Source organism: Capsicum annuum, chromosome 1 (assembly GCF_002878395.1).
Source record: "Capsicum annuum cultivar UCD-10X-F1 chromosome 1, UCD10Xv1.1, whole genome shotgun sequence".
Taxonomy (NCBI): domain Eukaryota; kingdom Viridiplantae; phylum Streptophyta; class Magnoliopsida; order Solanales; family Solanaceae; genus Capsicum; species Capsicum annuum.
Genome location: NC_061111.1, coordinates 253,013,577 through 253,033,125, shown reverse-complemented (window position 1 = coordinate 253,033,125; position 19,549 = coordinate 253,013,577). Strand labels below are relative to the sequence as shown.

Sequence of the window (19,549 nt, the reverse complement as noted above, 5' to 3'; positions counted from 1 at the left end):
ATAGAGGTTGTCTCCGATAGACCCCGGTTCGAGACCAAACAACGTAGGAAAAGACATAATATAAGAGCAAGAAACAAACGATAGTACAAAACAACATACAGTAACAAAACAACAAAATTATCGCCAAATAATACTAACACATAATACCATGTCTATTTATTTACAAAACTCACAAAGTCCCCCAAAAATGGTTTTATTCCCAATTTAATAAGCTAAAACGGCACGAGAGATCAAGAACCTTATCAGAATCAGACATTCAAGAACACCACTTGCATTTTAGTAGTTATCTCAATGGACCATTTTCTTTAGTCCAAGATTTCCAGATGGATTCAAAACTTCATGTCACAGTGTTGATGTTAGATGAAATATATCGAGTAAATCATACTAATAATCTAAAGACTTCCACCAATATAGTTTTCCTTAAGGTTCTGCAGAGCTTCTCTTAAAGAATCTTCATCCTGATCAGAATATTTCAAGCACATTAACCGTTGAGCCACACGGTAAGTCAATTTTATGTCCTCATATTGTCTGCAATTAACTTCCATTCTCTTCATTTCCTATATGAACACGAAAAAGAAACACTACCTGATCAAGCATACTTGGCGGAGCCAGGATTTTCATTAAGGGCTTCAAAAGTAAATATGTTAACTAACCAAAGGGGGTTTAACATCTACAATATCTACGTAAAAAAATATTTTTAACTATATATAATTAGTATAGTTTTCCGCCGAAGGGAGTTCTCGAATGAACCCCTGGACTAAGGGTAGCTCCGCCCCTTTCTTGAAGTTAAGCAAATTGAAGCATTAAATGCAGTGAAGAAATGCAAATGGATCGAAAATCTCTACCTATGCGAGTTTCACAATGTGTAGTTGGTCCCTAGCTCAGGATAAACGAGTAGGATAGCGATATGTTGAGAGCCAAATTTAAAATAGTCCAAGACTTACGATGCTAGGATGAGATAGTTACACTATGATGCACCAAGGGTGTAACCTAGTGGTCAACGAAATAAATTAAGAATCATGAGGTTTCAGATTCAAATTCCAGCAGAAGCAAAAAGTACTAGGAAATATCTTCCTATTTGTTCAAGTCCTTGGAGGACCGTGTTACACCTGGTTTGAACAACACGGTTATTTTCAAAAAATAACGGTACTATGCTTTCAGCTTTTCTGTTTGGAAGAGAATCAGGGTGAGGGTGGGGGGGAGGAATGGTACCTTCTCTGTGATCCTAGATGTGATTTTTTTGGCAGCCTCGACCACTGAACATGGTAATCCAGCTACCCCTGCTAACATGAGGCCATAATGTGGCACATGACGTGACCCATCCTTCAGCAGAAACTAAGCAGAAAACACGAGAGGAAATGAATACGCAGGTATGAATTGGCTATAAAGCATTGAATGATTCAGCGATATACCTTGAAATCCATGCGGTTATTTCTCACATCGACATCAAAATGAAGAATTTTCACATTTGGATACATGGTGGATAGTGCTGATAGACTTTCCATATGTGTAGCAAATATTGAGTACCTGAAAAACAGATTAAATAGTTTCACAGCTTGGAAATAGTAAGTGTTCACTAATAGGTCTTCTACAACCGAAGAGAAGAAATTGGAGGCATTGGATTTGGATTATGAACCTTGGCTGTATATATTATGTTCTGCAACAAAATAAAATACATCCAACAGCAAGAGACAGTTCTTTATTGAACACTTAAAAGAGTGACAACGTACAATACAAGAAGCTCACAATGCATCCATAATGATATGTGTTAGAGTTTGTGACCCGAATTTTGTTGATCCGGCCCTGAAAAGTTCGCGGTGCGACCCATGTTTGAGATTTTTTGGGGGGTCTGTGGTGGTAGCAGAGGGATCAAGCCAATCCCCCCGCGGTATGGACCTGTATATTTTTGGGCTGAGGATTTATTTGTACCCAGGTATTATATAAGTGCGATTTAGTGGGTTGTTTTTGGACGTTTTTAAATACAACATTGAGACTTACGTCTCCTCCTTGTATTCCTCTCCATTATAGTGAATTTCCTCCTCATCTGCCCGTAGTTTTTCCCATCAAAGCTTTCCACGTAAATCTGTGTGTTTTCTTCTTGTTTTCTTTCGCTTTGTGGTTTTGCTTATTCCTGTCCGTTCAATAACAATATGGAATTTGACATTGTTACTTGGGTCCCATGTCTAAGAGTTGATTAATCACAATATTTCAGTGCTCCAAACACCTCCTAGTCAATTCTCTGTCAATTTTCTAAGCAGAACTTTGAAGATGACATCTGGGAAGTTACAAGATGGAGAATTGTATTAGCCTTCTCCATGAAGCAAATGAAGAAATCTTTTAGGATGATATCTTTCTCTATAGTGTAAAGAAACTACAGCTGAACAGAGTAAAGAAACTACTGATGCTACAGCTGAACAGAGAGCAGAAGATTGATATCAGAAGATATTATGTTTATTCATCAGTTGATGGTTAATATATAGGCTCTAATAGAGCAGCACAAGTACCTAAAGCAATACAACAGCTAAGTACACTCCTAAAGTGATAATAAAGTAAATCAACAACTAAGCACACTCCTAAAGTAATACAACAGCTAAGTACAATCCTAAAGTGATATTAAAGTAATACAACAGCTAAGTACACTCCTAAAGTGATACAATAACTAATAAAAGCTGTACAAGTAGATAAGTAATGATACAATTACAAATTATTCTCATATATCTCTTTTATAGTGAACTTCAAAACTAGTGTTCATGAGAGGCTCAGTTTAACAATCCTATATGTGTCCGCAGATGAATGCTAAAGGCCTTTCTCTTCTTACAGAAATATGTAAACGACAAAACAAAGTCCATTCCCTGATTCAAGGTCCAGTGTAGTTTTTATTATCTAACCCCCACATTCGAATAACAGATAAAAGAAAATTTTCAAACATGGTGTTCACATGATGTTCACTAAAAGTCTTGATTGGTTTCTAAATCTTTCGTTCCTTATACGAATTCTGCTCTTAGAATCCCAGAATTGGGGCCCATATCCTTTATAGCATCCAGATAAAAGCAGTAGTTTTAGCAGGCTGCAAGTACCGAAATATTCCTTCAACTTAAAAATGGCAGTTCGGTGCCTAAAGCTCCTGCTATGCGCAGGGTCCGGAGAAGGGCCCCACCACAAGGGTGTATTGTACGCAGCCTTGCCTTGCATTTTTGACAAAGGCTGTTTCTAAGAAAATATTCCTTTAGCTTATGAAGTGAAATTAAAGCCTAACTTCCGAACTTTGTTGCAGTTCATACGATGTAAAATATAAGCTACCTATAGGTTTAGCTATGAAATACATGCTTGGGCTAATCAATACTTGAACCAAATTGCATTTAAGATTGAAATACAAAGAGAGATTTGAGATTACGCTTTAAGTGCTAATAGATGCTCACAACAGCTCCACGCGATTGCGAATCCATCAGATGATGAAGTCGCCCTCCCCAATTCATCCATAACAATCAGACTTCTGTGTCCAACAAAGGAAGTTCAAAATTTTAAACTCTGTGTGGACAAAACCTCATGCCAATTCTGTGGAAACATTTTGAGAAATGATATACCTATCGGAAACGTTTTGCATTATAAAAGCCGTCTCCTTCATCTCTGTCATGAACTGCACAGACCATAGTTACATGAAATACTGGTGATTTCTATGTTGATGTGAAAGGATGGATCAACTATAAAGAGAACATTTGCAAGTTGAAGAGGTCAAACTGCATGCTAAGCTTTTTCATAAGTAACTACGCATAAATATATGAACATAATCAATGATCTTCTAAAATATAGAACTTCCATACAAGAATATACTGTTCACAAGAAGAAATTGTACCGTGCTAGAATTTGATTCGAGACTGTCCATTGTTCCCATCCTTGTAAAAATACGATCGACCACCCTCAAAGTGGCAAATCGAGCAGGAATATAGCAACCAATTTGAGCAAGGATTACCAGTAAGCAAACTTGCTGAAGATAAGTACTTTTTCCACTCCTACAACAACATGCAGGAGTTATCAGTAGAGAAATGGGAAAACCAAAACTTAACGTAGAAACTGTCTCAGAGTTCAATGACACTCCGACCACTGTGAGGCAGAAAAAACTTGTTTAAGATGCATGTGAGGGGTCAGAGAGGTAACTTGGTTTTGAGTCCTCATCTCCATCATCTTACTTTGCTCAGTGATTCAAATAAAAGACCAGAAAGAAAGAAACTTATGCTGTAGTTTCCCAATAAATATATGTTCAAGCATAACATCTTTATCAGGAGAAGAAGGTTCTCATCCCTTCCTAAATTTTTGTAAGTTTTGAAGGGTTCAGCTGGATGTGAAGAGACATGGTGTCACCTATACTCAATGTTGTGATTCTGACGGACGAACAAACTTCCATCAGCAGTTTGATGCTATTAAGGAATAAGGTTCCTTACATGTTTGGGCCCATTACAATAGCCATATTTGATGCTTCGGAAAGAAAGACACTATTTGGCTGCAAGAGAGAATTAATCACCACTTCCAAATTCAGAATTTCTAGTATCAAATTAGAAAAGCCATTAACTTGTTATGTGGAGAGAAATTTCAAACTTGACTAAGATCATTAGAAGAAAACAACATACAATGAAATCATTGTGTATGCTTTCCAGAATAGGGTGCCTTCCGGAATCAATTGCCAATGGGCCATCACCTATGAGGGGAGAAAAGTTACAACAACAACAAAGCACTCAATTTATTCACAATGTTGGCATCAAGCAAGTATGGAGAGCTAAGACTGAATACTCACACGTAAAACGAGCTCTAGTATATCTATCAACTGGTTTCGTTGATATTGTGTGAGCAAATGAATTTACCATCATGTCTAAAAGGCACAACACTTCTGAAAGAACAGTAAGCACCAAGACATCCTCTCGTATTGCATCCATTAATGCTGCATGTTAGCATGACAGGGCAAATATTTTAAGTAGGGATAGTTCTCAAATAACAATAGGGTGAACAGAATGAAGAGTATGCCACTTGCTGAAGATATTATAAGCCAATACAGGTTAACAGATGCATCTTTCATGTGTTCAGCAGAACTGGTCAGAGATGTAAGAAAACCCATATTAGTATAGAAACACTAAGCATGAGATGGGGAGTAATCTGCCGAGTATATAGAAAGAAAGGCAAAGAACATCAACAAGAGCTGCCATCCAATTTCCATATGAATAGTCCCTATCTTCTAATCAGCATGTTGTTACGGGTGAATTTTAGTAGTAAACCCAGTCAAAGACTATTTTTCCTAGCCAGAAGGACCGCCACCATTAATCGGTTAACTGACAAACCTATACTATGTGCAAGTGCAGAGTACTTCAGTAATGTTACTCTTGCAGTCTTGCTAAGCATCTCTACCAATATAATGAAGGGTACGCCCGTGTCTGGAGTTATGCCACTTACAATCATTAAGATGACGGAAAATACTACTCAGATCTCTATCAGAGACCAGGAGAGGCAATGAGAAATAAAAACATTATTGGAAGCTTTTATCAAAAATTTTGACCTCTGCTGCCATAGCCCATAGGTAAAAGCTCTCTTCAAAAAGCCAGTAGACTTGCAGAGTGAATCCAAAAGCACTAGCCCTGCCCCACCCATAAGCTAAACATATGCAGTGATCTTGAAATATTCTCTCATTGCAATCAAGTCTGGTAGGCCATCCAGGCATGGCAAATCTCTAATAGGATTTTAATGCAGAATGCAAGAGGAAGATAAGATGTCAAATATCATTGTTTCTACTTTACCAAAGCTCTAAAGATGTCATAATGATTTTATCTTTCTAAATTTAGGTTTTAACATTAAGCTGATCTGCTGACGAATTTTAAGTTAAATTATCATATTCTTGAATCAAGGACATTTTGTAACAAGGTATTTTGTATTGAGTTCGCAGGAAAAGTACCCTACTATACTCTGCATTTTTTCAGCAATAAAACGAACTAAGAATCAGCCCTAGATTTTCCACTCTTAATTTATATTTATGTTCCTGATCTCTAAATTCTCCTCAATCAACTTTACCCTTTGACATGACCAAAAAGAAAAAATCAAAGCTTCATGAAGCAAATGCCTTAGTTATGAAGTCACCGGCAGTTTTGTCATTCTGAGCAGGCAAGCATTTGATTAGGTAGACAAGAGATTCAATAGTAGCAGTAGAAAAAAGGTGTGCATATGATCTGCCGATTTACCTTCCAGACAAAGTGCAGTCCTCAACCAGCATTCTTTAGCTGCAGACTTGTTCCTCACATTCAACTGTGAATGAAGAAAAAACACCTCATTTATGAGCAAAGATAAGGATAACCTGAATATTTGCACTTACTTTCTAGTTACTTTGACCGTCTAAAAGTTTTCAAAAGTATTTTGCACCACATTATAGAAAACCAATTTATGTATTTGATGAGTTTAACTCATTCTCCACTACATTAGTCACCGTCCTTGCTTAAGCATTAACACATTCCCCAATCTGTAAAACTATTACTGAACAGTGTTTCCTGACCTACCTTTCGCAATTATTGCAAATTGAAAACATTTTACACCGATCCAGTAACTGGATTCCCATAAAAATTATCAAGAGGGATATCTTATGGAATATGTTTTGCATCCAACCAAAGGAAGCCTATCGTGGATGTCCAGTAATACTCACTGAAGCAAGTTCACGACTCGAGCAGTGGACATTGTTTCCATGTTTCACAACCTGATTATGTAAAATTTGTTAGAGGAAATGAAATAGGATGCTTAAGGACAGTTTATTTTATAACATAGCATAACAACCTGGATGAACTTGCTGGGCAGTTTTCCCTGTATGTCCTTCTGTGGAATGCTGAAGTAAAACCCTTGTCTGTTATTGAATGGGATCTTCAAGTTCGGCAGCTTAAAATCTTGACGATACTTATTTGCGAGACTGTGTATAGCTATGAATTCAGGGTGTTAGCAACTAAGAAATACACTTAGAAGACATTAAATCATGTAACAGAAAACTTCCAATCTCATTGCTTCCTTCACTCGTCTCTGTTGCATCCCAATTTTACAAAGTCCCGAAATTTCCAGGCAATTCCAAAAAAGAAACTAAATCATGTAATATAGTAGAAAAACCTTCACTGGTGTCACAGAATGATCTCCGAGCCATATCAAGAAGCCCATCTGCTCCAGCCTTAACAGCAAAACACTGCTGTGTACGTGCAACAAAAGGAACTCGTGTATGAAGGACATCTTCATCCATCACCTCTCCAATTCTGAGAAAACAAATATCACATGGATAAAATAAATATATGAACTGCTGAATGAACATTAGTGACATGATTATCGTCATCTAGGAATTATCATATAATAATTGGAAAACTATAATAGACATCACCACTCAGTAGAATGTAATTAACCGCAGCCCACATCAGAGCATCTTAATCCTTTCATAATGAAATTTATTTTGATATTTTAATTCGTTAATTAAGTGAAACTAATTTTCAAAGTAACAAAAACAGTATTCATCAAATATTCTAAATCGTCATACTAGAACTGTATAGCAGCTAAAAGGATTGAGCAGACACAGGAATAATTAGCTCATGGATGTTAGACAAAATTGAGGAACAGGAATCCTCTCTTTCGGCAGAACAAGAATGGAAAAAGAAGAAGATCCTCCTAGAGGGGATTGAGGTGGAGATGATTCAACATCCATTAACAATGAAGAAAAGGAACTGTCTGAATTCTGAAGAGGGCTCTGAACATGGAGGGAATTGGAGGAAACCGTAGAAGATCTAAGAAAATTTGAAGTTTACCTTTCCCTTATTGAAGCATATGTTTCATTCTCACATATGGTCTTGTAAACATTTCCTAGCAGACAACTCTTGGCTTCTTTAAGCACCTGAATCACGAGCTAGTTATTGTACCAGATAAGATCCAGAAAAATGTAAACCCCTGAACCCAACAATGGTGCTGCACCTTGGAGAGCAACGGTAACGCATCAAGGGCTGTTTTGAGAAGAATAATGCTGGATATCATAATTTGGCTCCTTCTTCCATTATCCGACGCCAAGACCTCATTAGTAACTTTCTTTGGCTTGAAACAAAAGTGACAAAGGACCCTATCTAGATGGAAAAGCATACTTCAACTTCCTGAAATGGGAACAAACTATATAGAATATGAGCGAGAATCCACCTCCTTTCTGTTACATGGTTACCTGTTTCTTTAGGAAACTTACGAAGGGCCTCAGACAAGCCAAAGAATAGCTGCTCATTGCTCATCAACTCATCCTGGAGATAGATTGAGAGAAGTGTCAACATTGTAACTTGTTTAAAGTATGAGATTTCAATAAAGGATACACCAAAAAAGAAGACAAACAAAGTAGTGAGCTGAATGTCAATACTGAGAAGATGAAAAGCCATCTTTTATCCAACTTGATATGCAGTAGAACTAAGTTTAGTGGCATTGACTTTGGTTGAGATACTAAGGCAGATGTATTTTAGAAAAAGTTCAAAAAGGGGAAAAGCAAACCAGTAATCCATTTTGCATTAGCAAAAGACCAGGAGAAATATATATCAGGCCTCACAGGAAAAGTAATAATGCTTTCAAAAGCTATAAAGCATGATAATGCAAAAATCTGTAAAGAAACAGTTTTAACACTTTTGCTTGAAGATAGCATGTACTCAAAGTTTTTGGCTGGTCAAATTATATCCTGAAATGTGCGGCATAAACTATGAGATCATAACACTCAGAAAGCAGCTGTAGGCTTGTTAAAGTTTACTGCAACACCCAATCAAGTTATGACTAATGTGATTGCATAATCTAGCAGCTGTAGTCAAACAGCTCATCCCTCAGTGTCCAAAACTTCTATTTTGCTTGGGAACGCTTTAGACCAGCTAGTAATTTAGAGCAACTTCAATCTCCTCCTTCCTGCTTTGACACCCAAAGCAATACTAACATATTATAAAATAAAGCCTTTTACGGAGAAGGCTTCTTCTCAATAAAATAATTCTTCTGGAGGAGATATAACCGACAATAACTACACCTCAGTCCCAAACAAGTTGACATCAGCTCTATGAATCCTCAGTATTCAATTTAAGCTCAACTCATGCCATCTTGGAGGAGATATAATAAAACCACAATAGATAAACTCCTATAACAGAAAAATACTGACCAAAGTAAATGAAAACATTAACTTTTTCAGGAAGGACGGCAGCAAATTCTGTTATCATAACAACAGAGCAATTTATATGTTCTATATTCTTCTGTATCATGCAATACATTTTAAATTTACCAGGCAATCAAGACGTGTGTTAATTGTCTCTATGTCTTTCAATGGCTGCAAAAGATTTGCCCTCAGAAGTCTAGTCCTGCAGTGGAGTGTAATGAAGCAAATTCAGCATTATGCTGCAGGAGCACAACATACTGAAAAGACAGATTACGGAATTTTCAAACCCGAGCACAAATTTGTCAAAAGAACTATGACGTTGGCTCAAGTGTGGGGGCTTTGTATGTAAATGTATCACACTTTTAATCACAGTGACAAGAGGAATCATTAAGCACATATCTGACTGTCTCTTTATATACAGTTCGATGCTCCATATAGCAGGTTAACATTGTTGACAACATATTTATGCAGTATTACTTATCAATCACTATATCATTTCTAGTAATTAAGGGCATTAGTTTTGCAGAAACAAGTTAAACGCTTCATCAATCACAGTTCTGCACATCCAAAAACACAGTAAAAAAGGGTAGCCCGGAGCACTAAGGTCCCGTTATTCGCAGGGTCCGGGGAAGGGCCCGACCACAAGGATCCAAAACACAGTCTAGGTAAAAACTGAAACATAATGTCTACCACCCAAGCTTATTATATGAAACAAGAGGCACACTGAGTAGAAGCTTCCAGACATTTACAACCATGAAGTGAAAAATATAATACCAGCTTATCAATGCAATTGTTTCCATACCCTCCAATAGTTCGAGTTGTTTTAAGCATGTGGAATAAACTCTTCTTTTTGCTGTTTGTGCCCAATAGAGAAGAGTGCATAGGCTCAATTATCTCCAAGTTCTGAACACTGTCATCAAAGACGAAGTATAAAATTTACAGCATCTACAAAGTCATACAGTAAATTCTAAACTTATTCTAAACACATTCCTTGAGGATATTTTGAAAGTAATTTGCTGATGATGTTAGCTGAAAAAAAAAAACTCAGTAGCCACTATGAATAGTAAGTGATAGACACAAGTTGATATGCAACTGTCACTAATTTGGTATGAGGAGACTACCTGGTGGAATCAATGTTCATGTGGTCAAAAGATCCATTGAAAGTTACCTGTGGAAAGAGAAGACAACTTTGAATCCTCAATACTACTTTTAATTACTCAAGTTCTATGAAATACTTAGATGTGCCATTACCCACATTCCGCCATAGTGGCACATTTTATAGAACAAATTAATCAATATACTAACTTTTAAAGAGATAAAAGTAATGCCATATCAGTATGTCTCTAAGAAACAGGATATGTTTAGCTAACTCACCAACCCCCACAGCCTCATCCGCCAAAAATTGAAATAAATAGAGAGAAATTTTTCATCATTGCACCCACGAGTGTGGCCTAGTGGTTCAATGAAGTTGGGTTGAGCACCATGAGGTCTTAGGTTCAATTTCCAACAGAGACAAACACTAGGTGATTTCCTCCCATCTGTTCTAGCCTTGGTGAACAGAGTTACCTGGTACCTCTTCCTGGTGGGAGGTGGCAGGTATCCCGTGGAATTAGTCAAGGTGCGCGCAAGCTGGCCCGAACACCATTGTTATAAAAAAAAAAAATTACAGCATATTGATGTTCTAGTTCTATACAGAAAAGCTGGACATAGTGTGTATCAATTAACACAAATGTGGAACTCCCAGACTTACTAGGACAAATCAATCTTGACAATAATATGCAAAAACATGACCTACCTGTGACATCCTTCTTTGTTATTATTATCTATTGGCTGTGCTGCAACTACAATAATCACAATCGAATCATGTGATATTGGTGGACAGGAACTAGTTCCTGCTTCTTTCAAATTATTGCACTTAACTGTGGTGCAACTTTGATGGTCAAAATAATTAAAAACAATAGCTGTACTATACGAAGGTTTAACCATTCTGCATGGCAAAATCAATCTTGCGGTACATAAACTCAATAAATTGAAGTGCTCGCTGCTTGTTTTCTACTGCTATTTGATTCTTTCATGCATGAGAAGTTGACATACCAGCAAAGAGTGATTTGTTATAATTACACCTTTCTCTGCTTCGGTCCTGCACATTAATGTACTTGGCATTTGTATCAAATCTGAAAAATTATCAAGTGAAACAAGAGGCAGTTTTCTGCTAAATCTAAATATGCTGAAAATAATCATTTTTTGCTTCACATATTGGTAATATAGCTCATAGCTTACAAAATCCATTGGGAGGCCTAAATGATGAAAAAGCGACAAACAATATATTTCCTTTAAAGTTAAGAATAGCATAAAATGACATTACAAGTATTATAAGGGTCTACGATTGTAGCTGATACAAATCGAAGAGAACCTGAAGATCTGATGCAAGTAATGTGCAATAAAATGTAAGTGCAGCAACAAAGCGATCATGCTATGAGGTGACTTCTTTGTTACAACTCTCACCAGACACCAGGCATTGGATTGTGTTAGTTTATCATAAAGTCTAATGACTGGCAATCTTCAGATTAATCAAGGTACTCAGTATTCAATAAAGTAACATACTAACATGATGAAATTTGGATGTTTAAAGAGCTAAGGCTGTGATCACAAAGTCTTATGTCGATTGTACAACACCACAATGTTACTCATGTGTGGACAATATATTTAGCTCCCTGCAAAGTGATTTGAGGGCATAACAGATGACTTGGACTTGCTCTTTGAGATTTTGACAATTTAAGCCCAAGTAATACCTAACTGAGATCTATACTAACTTTCCATTCATGAACTTACTAGCTCAAATTGTAAATTTAGGTATCAGAAAGAGTGTTGGTGAGACTCTTGGACAGAAGCCTATTCAGTGTTTGTACCTAGCAGACATGGATATTAGTGTTGTTGCAAACTGTTCTATAATAACTCTCAAAACATGACAAAGAATTTGAAGTTATCACCTACATGCAAGAAGAGCAGATGAAGTATTTCAACAAGACGTCCAACAAATTGGAAGTCGCCATAGCATCATACCACTTGATAGTTGCAGCTGCTGCAGCCAAGCACAAATAGTATTGCTTGTAGTATGAGTCCAGACCAAGAGCAGACGGTTCCTTAGCAGCTAAACCTTTAACCAGTACAGCTCCCTTCAGAATGTATTAAAGTTTGAAACAGTGTCAGTGTTTAAAACTCATTAAGGCATATAGTTTAGAGCCATCACAATTTAGTGGGGAAACAGTAAAGTCAATACTCTGGTGTCGTCAAAGCAACCACGAGCCATTATAACCTGACCACATCAACATAAGCATAAGTCTTTAACTTTTAAAACATTTTGATTATGCATTTTATCAAAACAGAGCCACCAATATGTTTAGTGGAAACTTACCTTTTTTGTGGAGGAACAAACTCTGTCCGCTAGTTGTGAGACTCCGACCATTCCATCCGCCGCCAGTTTATTTGGGGAAACAATGATCACCATAGGTTCATAGAACCGTAGTAAAGTCTTTGTATTTTGATAGGAGCTGCTAGTCTCTATATACTGAGAAAGATGCAGTGATGCTGATCTCAAGTCAAACGCAGCTACTCCAACCTGCCGACAAATTGCTATTTGCCAGTTAGGATGTGGAATTTCAGCAAAGCGTGGTTTTTTTTTTCCTTTTCAACTCTGAATTACTTCTTAAAAATTTGTTACAAGTTTTACAAGTAACATTCAATCCGAAGAACTTATATTACTCAGAAGAGCTGGGAGACAGACAACTGTGTCTTTTTGAAAGTTAAGGAGACAAACTTCACTAGAATTTATGAATAACTTGAAAATTCCATTTTTAACTCAATAACCTCTACATTAACTAAACTAACATCTCAAAGAGACTTGCATCTGGGGAACCTTAGGCACAGATTCTTTATTTAAATGCAATTCACCACAGTACTTATTGGGTTCTTTTGAAAAAGGAAAAGAAAGTGTCAACTCCATTTAAGTCAACAACAATAGATGTAACTAATGCAGCTTCACCAAGAAAGGCGCCATATAGACTTCTTTTAGCTGGTTCCTTTCTAGATCACTTTAAGCAGTAAAGTTCTGAACTACAATAAATGGTCCATATTTTCAACTAAATCTGGAAGCTTCTTAAAGAATTTAGTAGAACACGACCACAAATTAACAAATGTATTCAAGGAGAAGGAAATTACTAATGTTGATGCATGCATTTAAGATGAATGAATGTGAATGCAGCAGCTAAATGTAGAAAAGAGAAACAGTTATTAAAAATTCTTTGTTTCCTCCATCAGAACCTTATAAACATTCTTTGTTTCCTCCATCGGAACTAAATCAGAACCTTCGTTTTCACTAGTTCAGTTGCTCTCACTTCTCCAACGACTGTCTACATATCTGTTCACTACAGCAGTCACACATCTTGATTACCTCCATACATCAACGAATAGCACATTGTATATCAACATTGCCAGACATACGCTTGAAATTAAGCATAATACCATCTCTTCTTCAAATTTGATAAACTCCAAACTACCAGTTTACCACGACACTTGTAAATATTGATGACCTGCTTAGCATCTGCATTACTTCAATATATGCCAATAAATTCCAGGTATAGAATATCCACATATTCTCTGACCCCATGCTTAAAATTAAGCATAATCTAATCACTTCTTCAAATTTATTAAACCCAAAGCTATAGTCGCACCTGTGCATCATAATTATCCATTTCTCAAATTTCACAAACTATTAAGCTATAACACACGTATTTATATACACCATGAAATCACACTTACGGTCATGAAATTGCACCTATTTTTAAAAAGAAAAGTTCAAATCTTCTCATTCTACATCGTAAAATAGCATCTATCTATTCAACAGAAGTTCAAAAATTCATATAACACCAAAAATGCACATAAAATTCAACAATAATTTCAACCTGTGAGTCACATCGTGAAATTGCACCTGTTATTCGAAAGAACAGGTTCAAATTTGCTCATTAAGTTGCAACTTGCACTTATTCATACAAAAAAAAAGGAAATATTTCAAATATTCTCCTTATCACCGATTCATTCAAAAAATAAGTTCAAATTCGATAATTAAATGACAAAAAATTGCATCTGTTTACTCAAATGAAGTTCAAATTTGCTTGTTACCTACAAAATTGCACCTCCATTTAGAAAAGAAAGTTCAAATATGCTCGTAATAAATCGCAAAATAGCACCGAGTCATTCAAAAATAAGTACAAACTCGCTCATAATACATAGAAAAATTGCACCGTTTCATTCAAAAAGTAAGTTTAATTCGCTTGTTAAGCATCATGAAATTGCATTTGTTTACTCAAACAAAGCTCAAATTTGCTCTACTTACAAAATTGCACTTCACGCCAAAAAAAAAAGTTCCAATATGCTCCTAATACATCATGAAATATCACAAATTCATTCAAAAAAAAAAAAGTTCAAATCCACTCATTATACATTGCAAAATAGCACCGATTCATTCAAAAGAAAAAAAAAATTTCAAATCTGCTCATTATACATCCAAAATTGCTTTACTCAAATGAATTCAAATTTTGCTCATGACTAACAACATTACACTCGTAATACATCGTGAAATATGCACCTATTCATTCAAATAAAATAAGTTCAAATCCGCTCAGTATACATCGCAAAATTACACCGATTTGCTCCAAAATAAGTTCAAGTTCACTCGTTAAACAAAGCAAAAATTGCATCTATTTACTCAAACAAATTCAAATTTGCTTGTGACTTAAAAATTACACTCATAATACATCGTGAAATACGCACCTATTCATTCAAATAAAATAAGTTCAAATCCGCTCAGCATACATCGCAAAATTACACCGATTCACTCAAAAATAAGTTCAAGTTCACTCGTTAAACATCACAAAAATTGCATCTATTTACTCAAACGAATTCAGATTTGCTTGTGACTTACAAAATTGCGCTCGTAATACAACATGAAATATCACCTATTCATTAAATAAGTTCAAGATCGCTCATTATACATCGCAAAACTACACCAATTCACTCAAAAATAAGTTCAAATTCGCTCGTCAAACATCGCAAAAATTGCATTTGTTTACTCAAAAGAATTCAAATTTTACTTGTCACATACAAAATTGTGCTCGTAATACATCGTGAAATATGCACCTATTCATTCAAATGCTAAAATAAGTTCAAATAATCAAATCCGCTTGTTATACATCATAAAATTGCATTGATTAAATCCAAAATAAGTTCAAATTCACTCGTTAAACATCACGAAATTGCATCTGTTTACTCAAACAAAGTTAAAAATTGCTAAAATTGCACCTGATCATCCCAAAATACGTTCAAATCCGTCAATTACACATCACAAAATTGCACCAATTCATTCAAAAAAAAGTTCAAATTCACTTGTAAACATCGAAAAATTGCATCCCTATCGAAATATACTCTGTTTTATTACGTTAAATTCTGACATTAACAGTTGAAAAGTACACAAATGCAGAGAGAGAGAGAGAAAACCTCTTTGGCACAGAAAATACGCAAATCCAAAATAACTTCAAATTTGCTCGTTAAACATGGCAAAATTGCACCAATTCATTCAAAAAAAAATCCAATTCGCTCATTAAACATCTCAAAATTGCATCCATATCGAAATATACTCTGTTTTAATACGTTAAATTCTGATATTAACAGTTGAAAAACACACAAATGCATATAGAGAGAGAGAGAGGACCTTATTGGCACAGAAAATACACAAATCCAAAACAACTTCAAATTCGCTAGTTAAACATCGCAAAATAGCACCAAATTGTTCAAAAAAAAATCTAATTCGCTCATTCAACATCGCAAAATTGCATCCGTATCGAAATATACTCTGTTTTATTACGTTAAATTCTGATATTAACAGTTGAAATACACACACATATATATATATAGAGAGAGAGAGAGAGAGAGGGAGAGAGAGGACCTCCTTGGCACGGTTCTCGATGAATCCAACGACGAAGCTTGATCGTTCTCCAGTGTCGTCTTCCATTGAACTCTAATGAACAGTGAAGAGTGATGGAAAATGTGAGTTTTCTTATTCCCGCCAACGGTATATATAGGGGTCACATGTGAAAATGTGTTGTGCTAACATGCACCTTTCCGGCAGTGCACGTTAGTCGAAATTGGAGGGAGTATATATTTACTTGTTCAATCGGGTTCAAAGACTGCGTTTTACTCATTTTCTCTCTAACTTATCTATTTTTATTTAGTTGTTCACTAAAGTAAATATTTTTCTCCATTTAAAAAACTTGTCACATTTTTTATTTATACATCTCTTATAAAATATTAATTAGATGCTAATTTAATTTAATTATTTATTATTATTTTTCTTCACTATATTAGTAGATCTTCATATTATTTTAAGAAGAAATAAGATAAACATACCTCTTAACTTGACATATTTACACAAATTCTCACCCTTGCAGGGTGATTACAAAAGTCTCAACTAATTACGCATCTTCATTGAATATATCATAAATTAATTATGTATCTCAACGGATTCAAAATTGAGACTTTCAGTAATTATACAAAATGTCGAAACTTTTTTGTAATTAAGCTCCAAACTATTGAAAATTTATATTATTTACTCTTATTTTAAGTTTTATATTAAAAAAATATATACTCAATTCAAAGAAATTATTTGTGCCATGTGAAATAAACCACTACAATAGTCTATATCACATAATTTTTTCCAAAAATAATTAGAGGCCCATAAATTGAATGGGGAAACAAACAAAAACAGAAAGGTTGTAGAATTGCATGGCAAGTTGGCAACAAGTCAAATATTTACCCCCACTTCATTGACACACTCTCATTTATTGCCTGCTTGGCTGGTGGCAAATGACTTTTTATAGGATTTACTTTTATTTATGTAAGACAAAAAGGTTTTATTTAATTTAAGTAAATGAAATTTTGTAGACTAGGAAAAAAGGTGATAATTTGCATATACTTATTTATTGATTTTCTTGTTTTTCATTCGGTATTCGATACTCATATTAAAGTTTGATTAATTTAAATTTGGATCGAATAAGATCAATCGAGGATAACGCTCACTATCAAAAAAAATTTCATACTCAAAACTCAAATCGATTTTCTTATTTCAGTTATATGTGATTGTGCTTGAGATCTATCAAAAATAACCTTTCCAGCTCACCTCAAACATAGAAATACAAATTGTGTATTGTGTGCATTTCCCCTTGATATGAAGCAAACAAGATACGATATATTGAGTTTCTCTCTTAACATGAGACTTTCTTTTATAAATCGAATTTAGTTCAGTTCTAATATGATATCAAATATCAAATAAGAATCTAAATATATATGTATAATTACAAGACAAATATAAATAGTGTGTATAAATATTTGGAGTCCTGAGTTGGAGGTCTATCGAAAACAACCACTTTAATTCATCTGAGATAATAATATGAATTGCATACATTTCACTCTTTCAGATCGCACTTGTGGGAATATACTGGATATGTTGTTGTTGTTATATATATAAATATTTGAAAGGTTGATCATAGTGCGGAAATGAGTGAATGCTACGTAAATGAAATATCAAACACCAAATAGAAAACTAAAATAAATAAAATATAATTAAATATAAATAATAAGTATAAATTTTAGAAAGTTGGCCAAAGTGACAAAAAAAACGAGGGTAATATACCAAAATTTTACCACCAACACGAGACTTTCCTTCATGAATTCAAATTCATTCGAATTACTCTATGAATATCGGACATCAGATCGAAAATTAAAAAAGAAAGAAATATATTTACAAAAATAAAATATAATTAGAATATAAATATAAATAGTACGTATAAATATTTAGAGAGTTGACCAAAGTGAAAAAACTCGATGGTAATATATCAATATTTTATCATCAACCCGAGACTTTCCTTCCCAAATTCAATTGAATTACCGTATGAATATCGAACATCAAATTGAAAACTAATATATATATATATATATATATATATATATATATATATATTACATTTACATCATAAATATAAATATTTTTGAGATTTTGTGACCAAAGAGGGAAAATGAGTGTTTACTTTCTCTCTATTTCAATATTGGACATTCATACATATATATATATATATATATATATTCATAAACATACACGTGTATAGTATATATACATATATATCATCATAGAAATTTTGCTTCTTCGATCTGTGTAAGTTAATTTACTTCTTCAATTTTAATTCAATAGTAATTCTCCCTTTCTTTTTTTCCAATTTTCGCCGTTTTTTGATTTTCGGGCAAATAAGATCAGGCGAAAATTTTAGATCTTTTCCGATTTTGCCCTTGAATTTCGTTACAGAAATTGTTGTTTTTTCTGTAATTAATTGAAGTTTTGAGGTCCGATCTGGTAGTTAATTAGCTCAATTTTTGTAGTTTAATTAGAGAATTTATTTAGGGTTAGGGATTTTAATTGTGTTAGTTAAATGGCTTCTAATCCTCCATTTATAGTGGAGGATCAAACGGATGAGGATTTTTTTGATAAATTGGTTAATGATGATGACGATGATGTTGTTACGGGCTTTAAGTTAACGGGCTCGGGTTCGGGATTTAGCCCGGGCCCGTTAACGAGCTCGGTGTGCGTTGATGGGAATGAATCTGATGAGGTTAAAGGTTTCGGTGATTTGAGTATAAGTGATGATACTGAGAAAGTAGGTAATGGCGTTGGTAGTAATGTGAATTCGGAGTTGGTAGTTAAGGGAAATGGAGAGCAGAGTAGTGGTAAGATAACGGGCTCGGTAACGGGCTTGGGCCCGAATGAGTGTAATGAAGTTAAAGCTTTTGCTGATCTTAGTATAAGTGATGATGCGAATAGTGGAGTTGATAGCAATGCTAAACCGGGTGATAGTAGCGGTAATTTGGAGTCTGAGGTAAATGCTGGTAAGACGGAGAGTCATGCGAGTGGAACGAGTAGTTCGGGTGTGAAGGAAGTTGGATGGAGCGCATTTAATGCTGATCTGGTTACGAATGATGGTTCGGGGTTTGGATCTTATATGGATTTTTTCAGTGAATTGGGGGATAGTAATAATAACGGTGATGCAACAGGGAAAGCTGTTTTGCCAGCTGAACAGGTTCATGAAACAACGTATGTGGAGAATACTAGTTCGTTAACACAAGGTCAAGATGGTTACGGACAGCATGATGCTACGACGGAGCTAGTTGTAGATGGACAGGATGTAAATAGTAGTCAGTATTGGGAGAATCTTTATCCAGGATGGAAGTATGATGCGAGTACGGGGCAGTGGTATCAGGTGGATGGTTATGAATCGGGAGGTAATGTACAAGGAA

The 19,549-nt window shown here is 35.1% G+C and overlaps 2 protein-coding genes across 5 annotated transcripts; one reads left to right on the top strand and one right to left on the bottom strand.

The window, feature by feature from the left end:
- Positions 1-123: 123 nt before the first annotated feature.
- Positions 124-16,365, bottom strand: LOC107852884 (DNA mismatch repair protein MSH4). 4 transcript variants are annotated; one of them, XM_047401870.1, is made up of 25 exons: positions 16,155-16,244; positions 13,475-13,884; positions 12,570-12,773; positions 12,435-12,470; positions 12,149-12,330; positions 11,249-11,294; positions 10,276-10,322; positions 9,957-10,064; positions 9,281-9,356; positions 8,204-8,276; positions 7,966-8,111; positions 7,803-7,888; positions 7,123-7,262; positions 6,802-6,941; positions 6,674-6,724; positions 6,219-6,282; positions 4,790-4,933; positions 4,626-4,693; positions 4,440-4,498; positions 3,854-4,010; positions 3,585-3,637; positions 3,395-3,493; positions 1,413-1,527; positions 1,213-1,335; positions 124-557 (listed from the first exon to the last, which is right to left on the bottom strand). In XM_047401870.1, the coding sequence occupies exons 2-25, from the start codon at positions 13,499-13,501 to the stop codon at positions 393-395; spliced, it is 2,409 nt and encodes an 802-aa protein (XP_047257826.1). In that variant the 5' UTR covers positions 13,502-13,884; positions 16,155-16,244; the 3' UTR covers positions 124-392. The 4 variants fall into 4 exon arrangements, with proteins under 4 accessions (XP_047257826.1, XP_047257823.1, XP_047257829.1 ...); XM_047401867.1 differs by lacking the exon at positions 13,475-13,884 and having other exon boundaries at positions 16,155-16,364; XM_047401873.1 differs by lacking the exon at positions 13,475-13,884 and having other exon boundaries at positions 12,218-12,330; positions 16,155-16,363.
- Positions 16,366-18,360: 1,995 nt separating this feature from the next.
- On the top strand, positions 18,361-19,549 carry LOC124889800 (protein transport protein SEC16A homolog; the record flags this gene model as incomplete). Its single annotated transcript, XM_047401864.1, is given in 1 exon segment — positions 18,361-19,549. A coding segment is annotated over 1 exon segment (862 nt), but the record flags the coding sequence as incomplete, so codon positions are not given.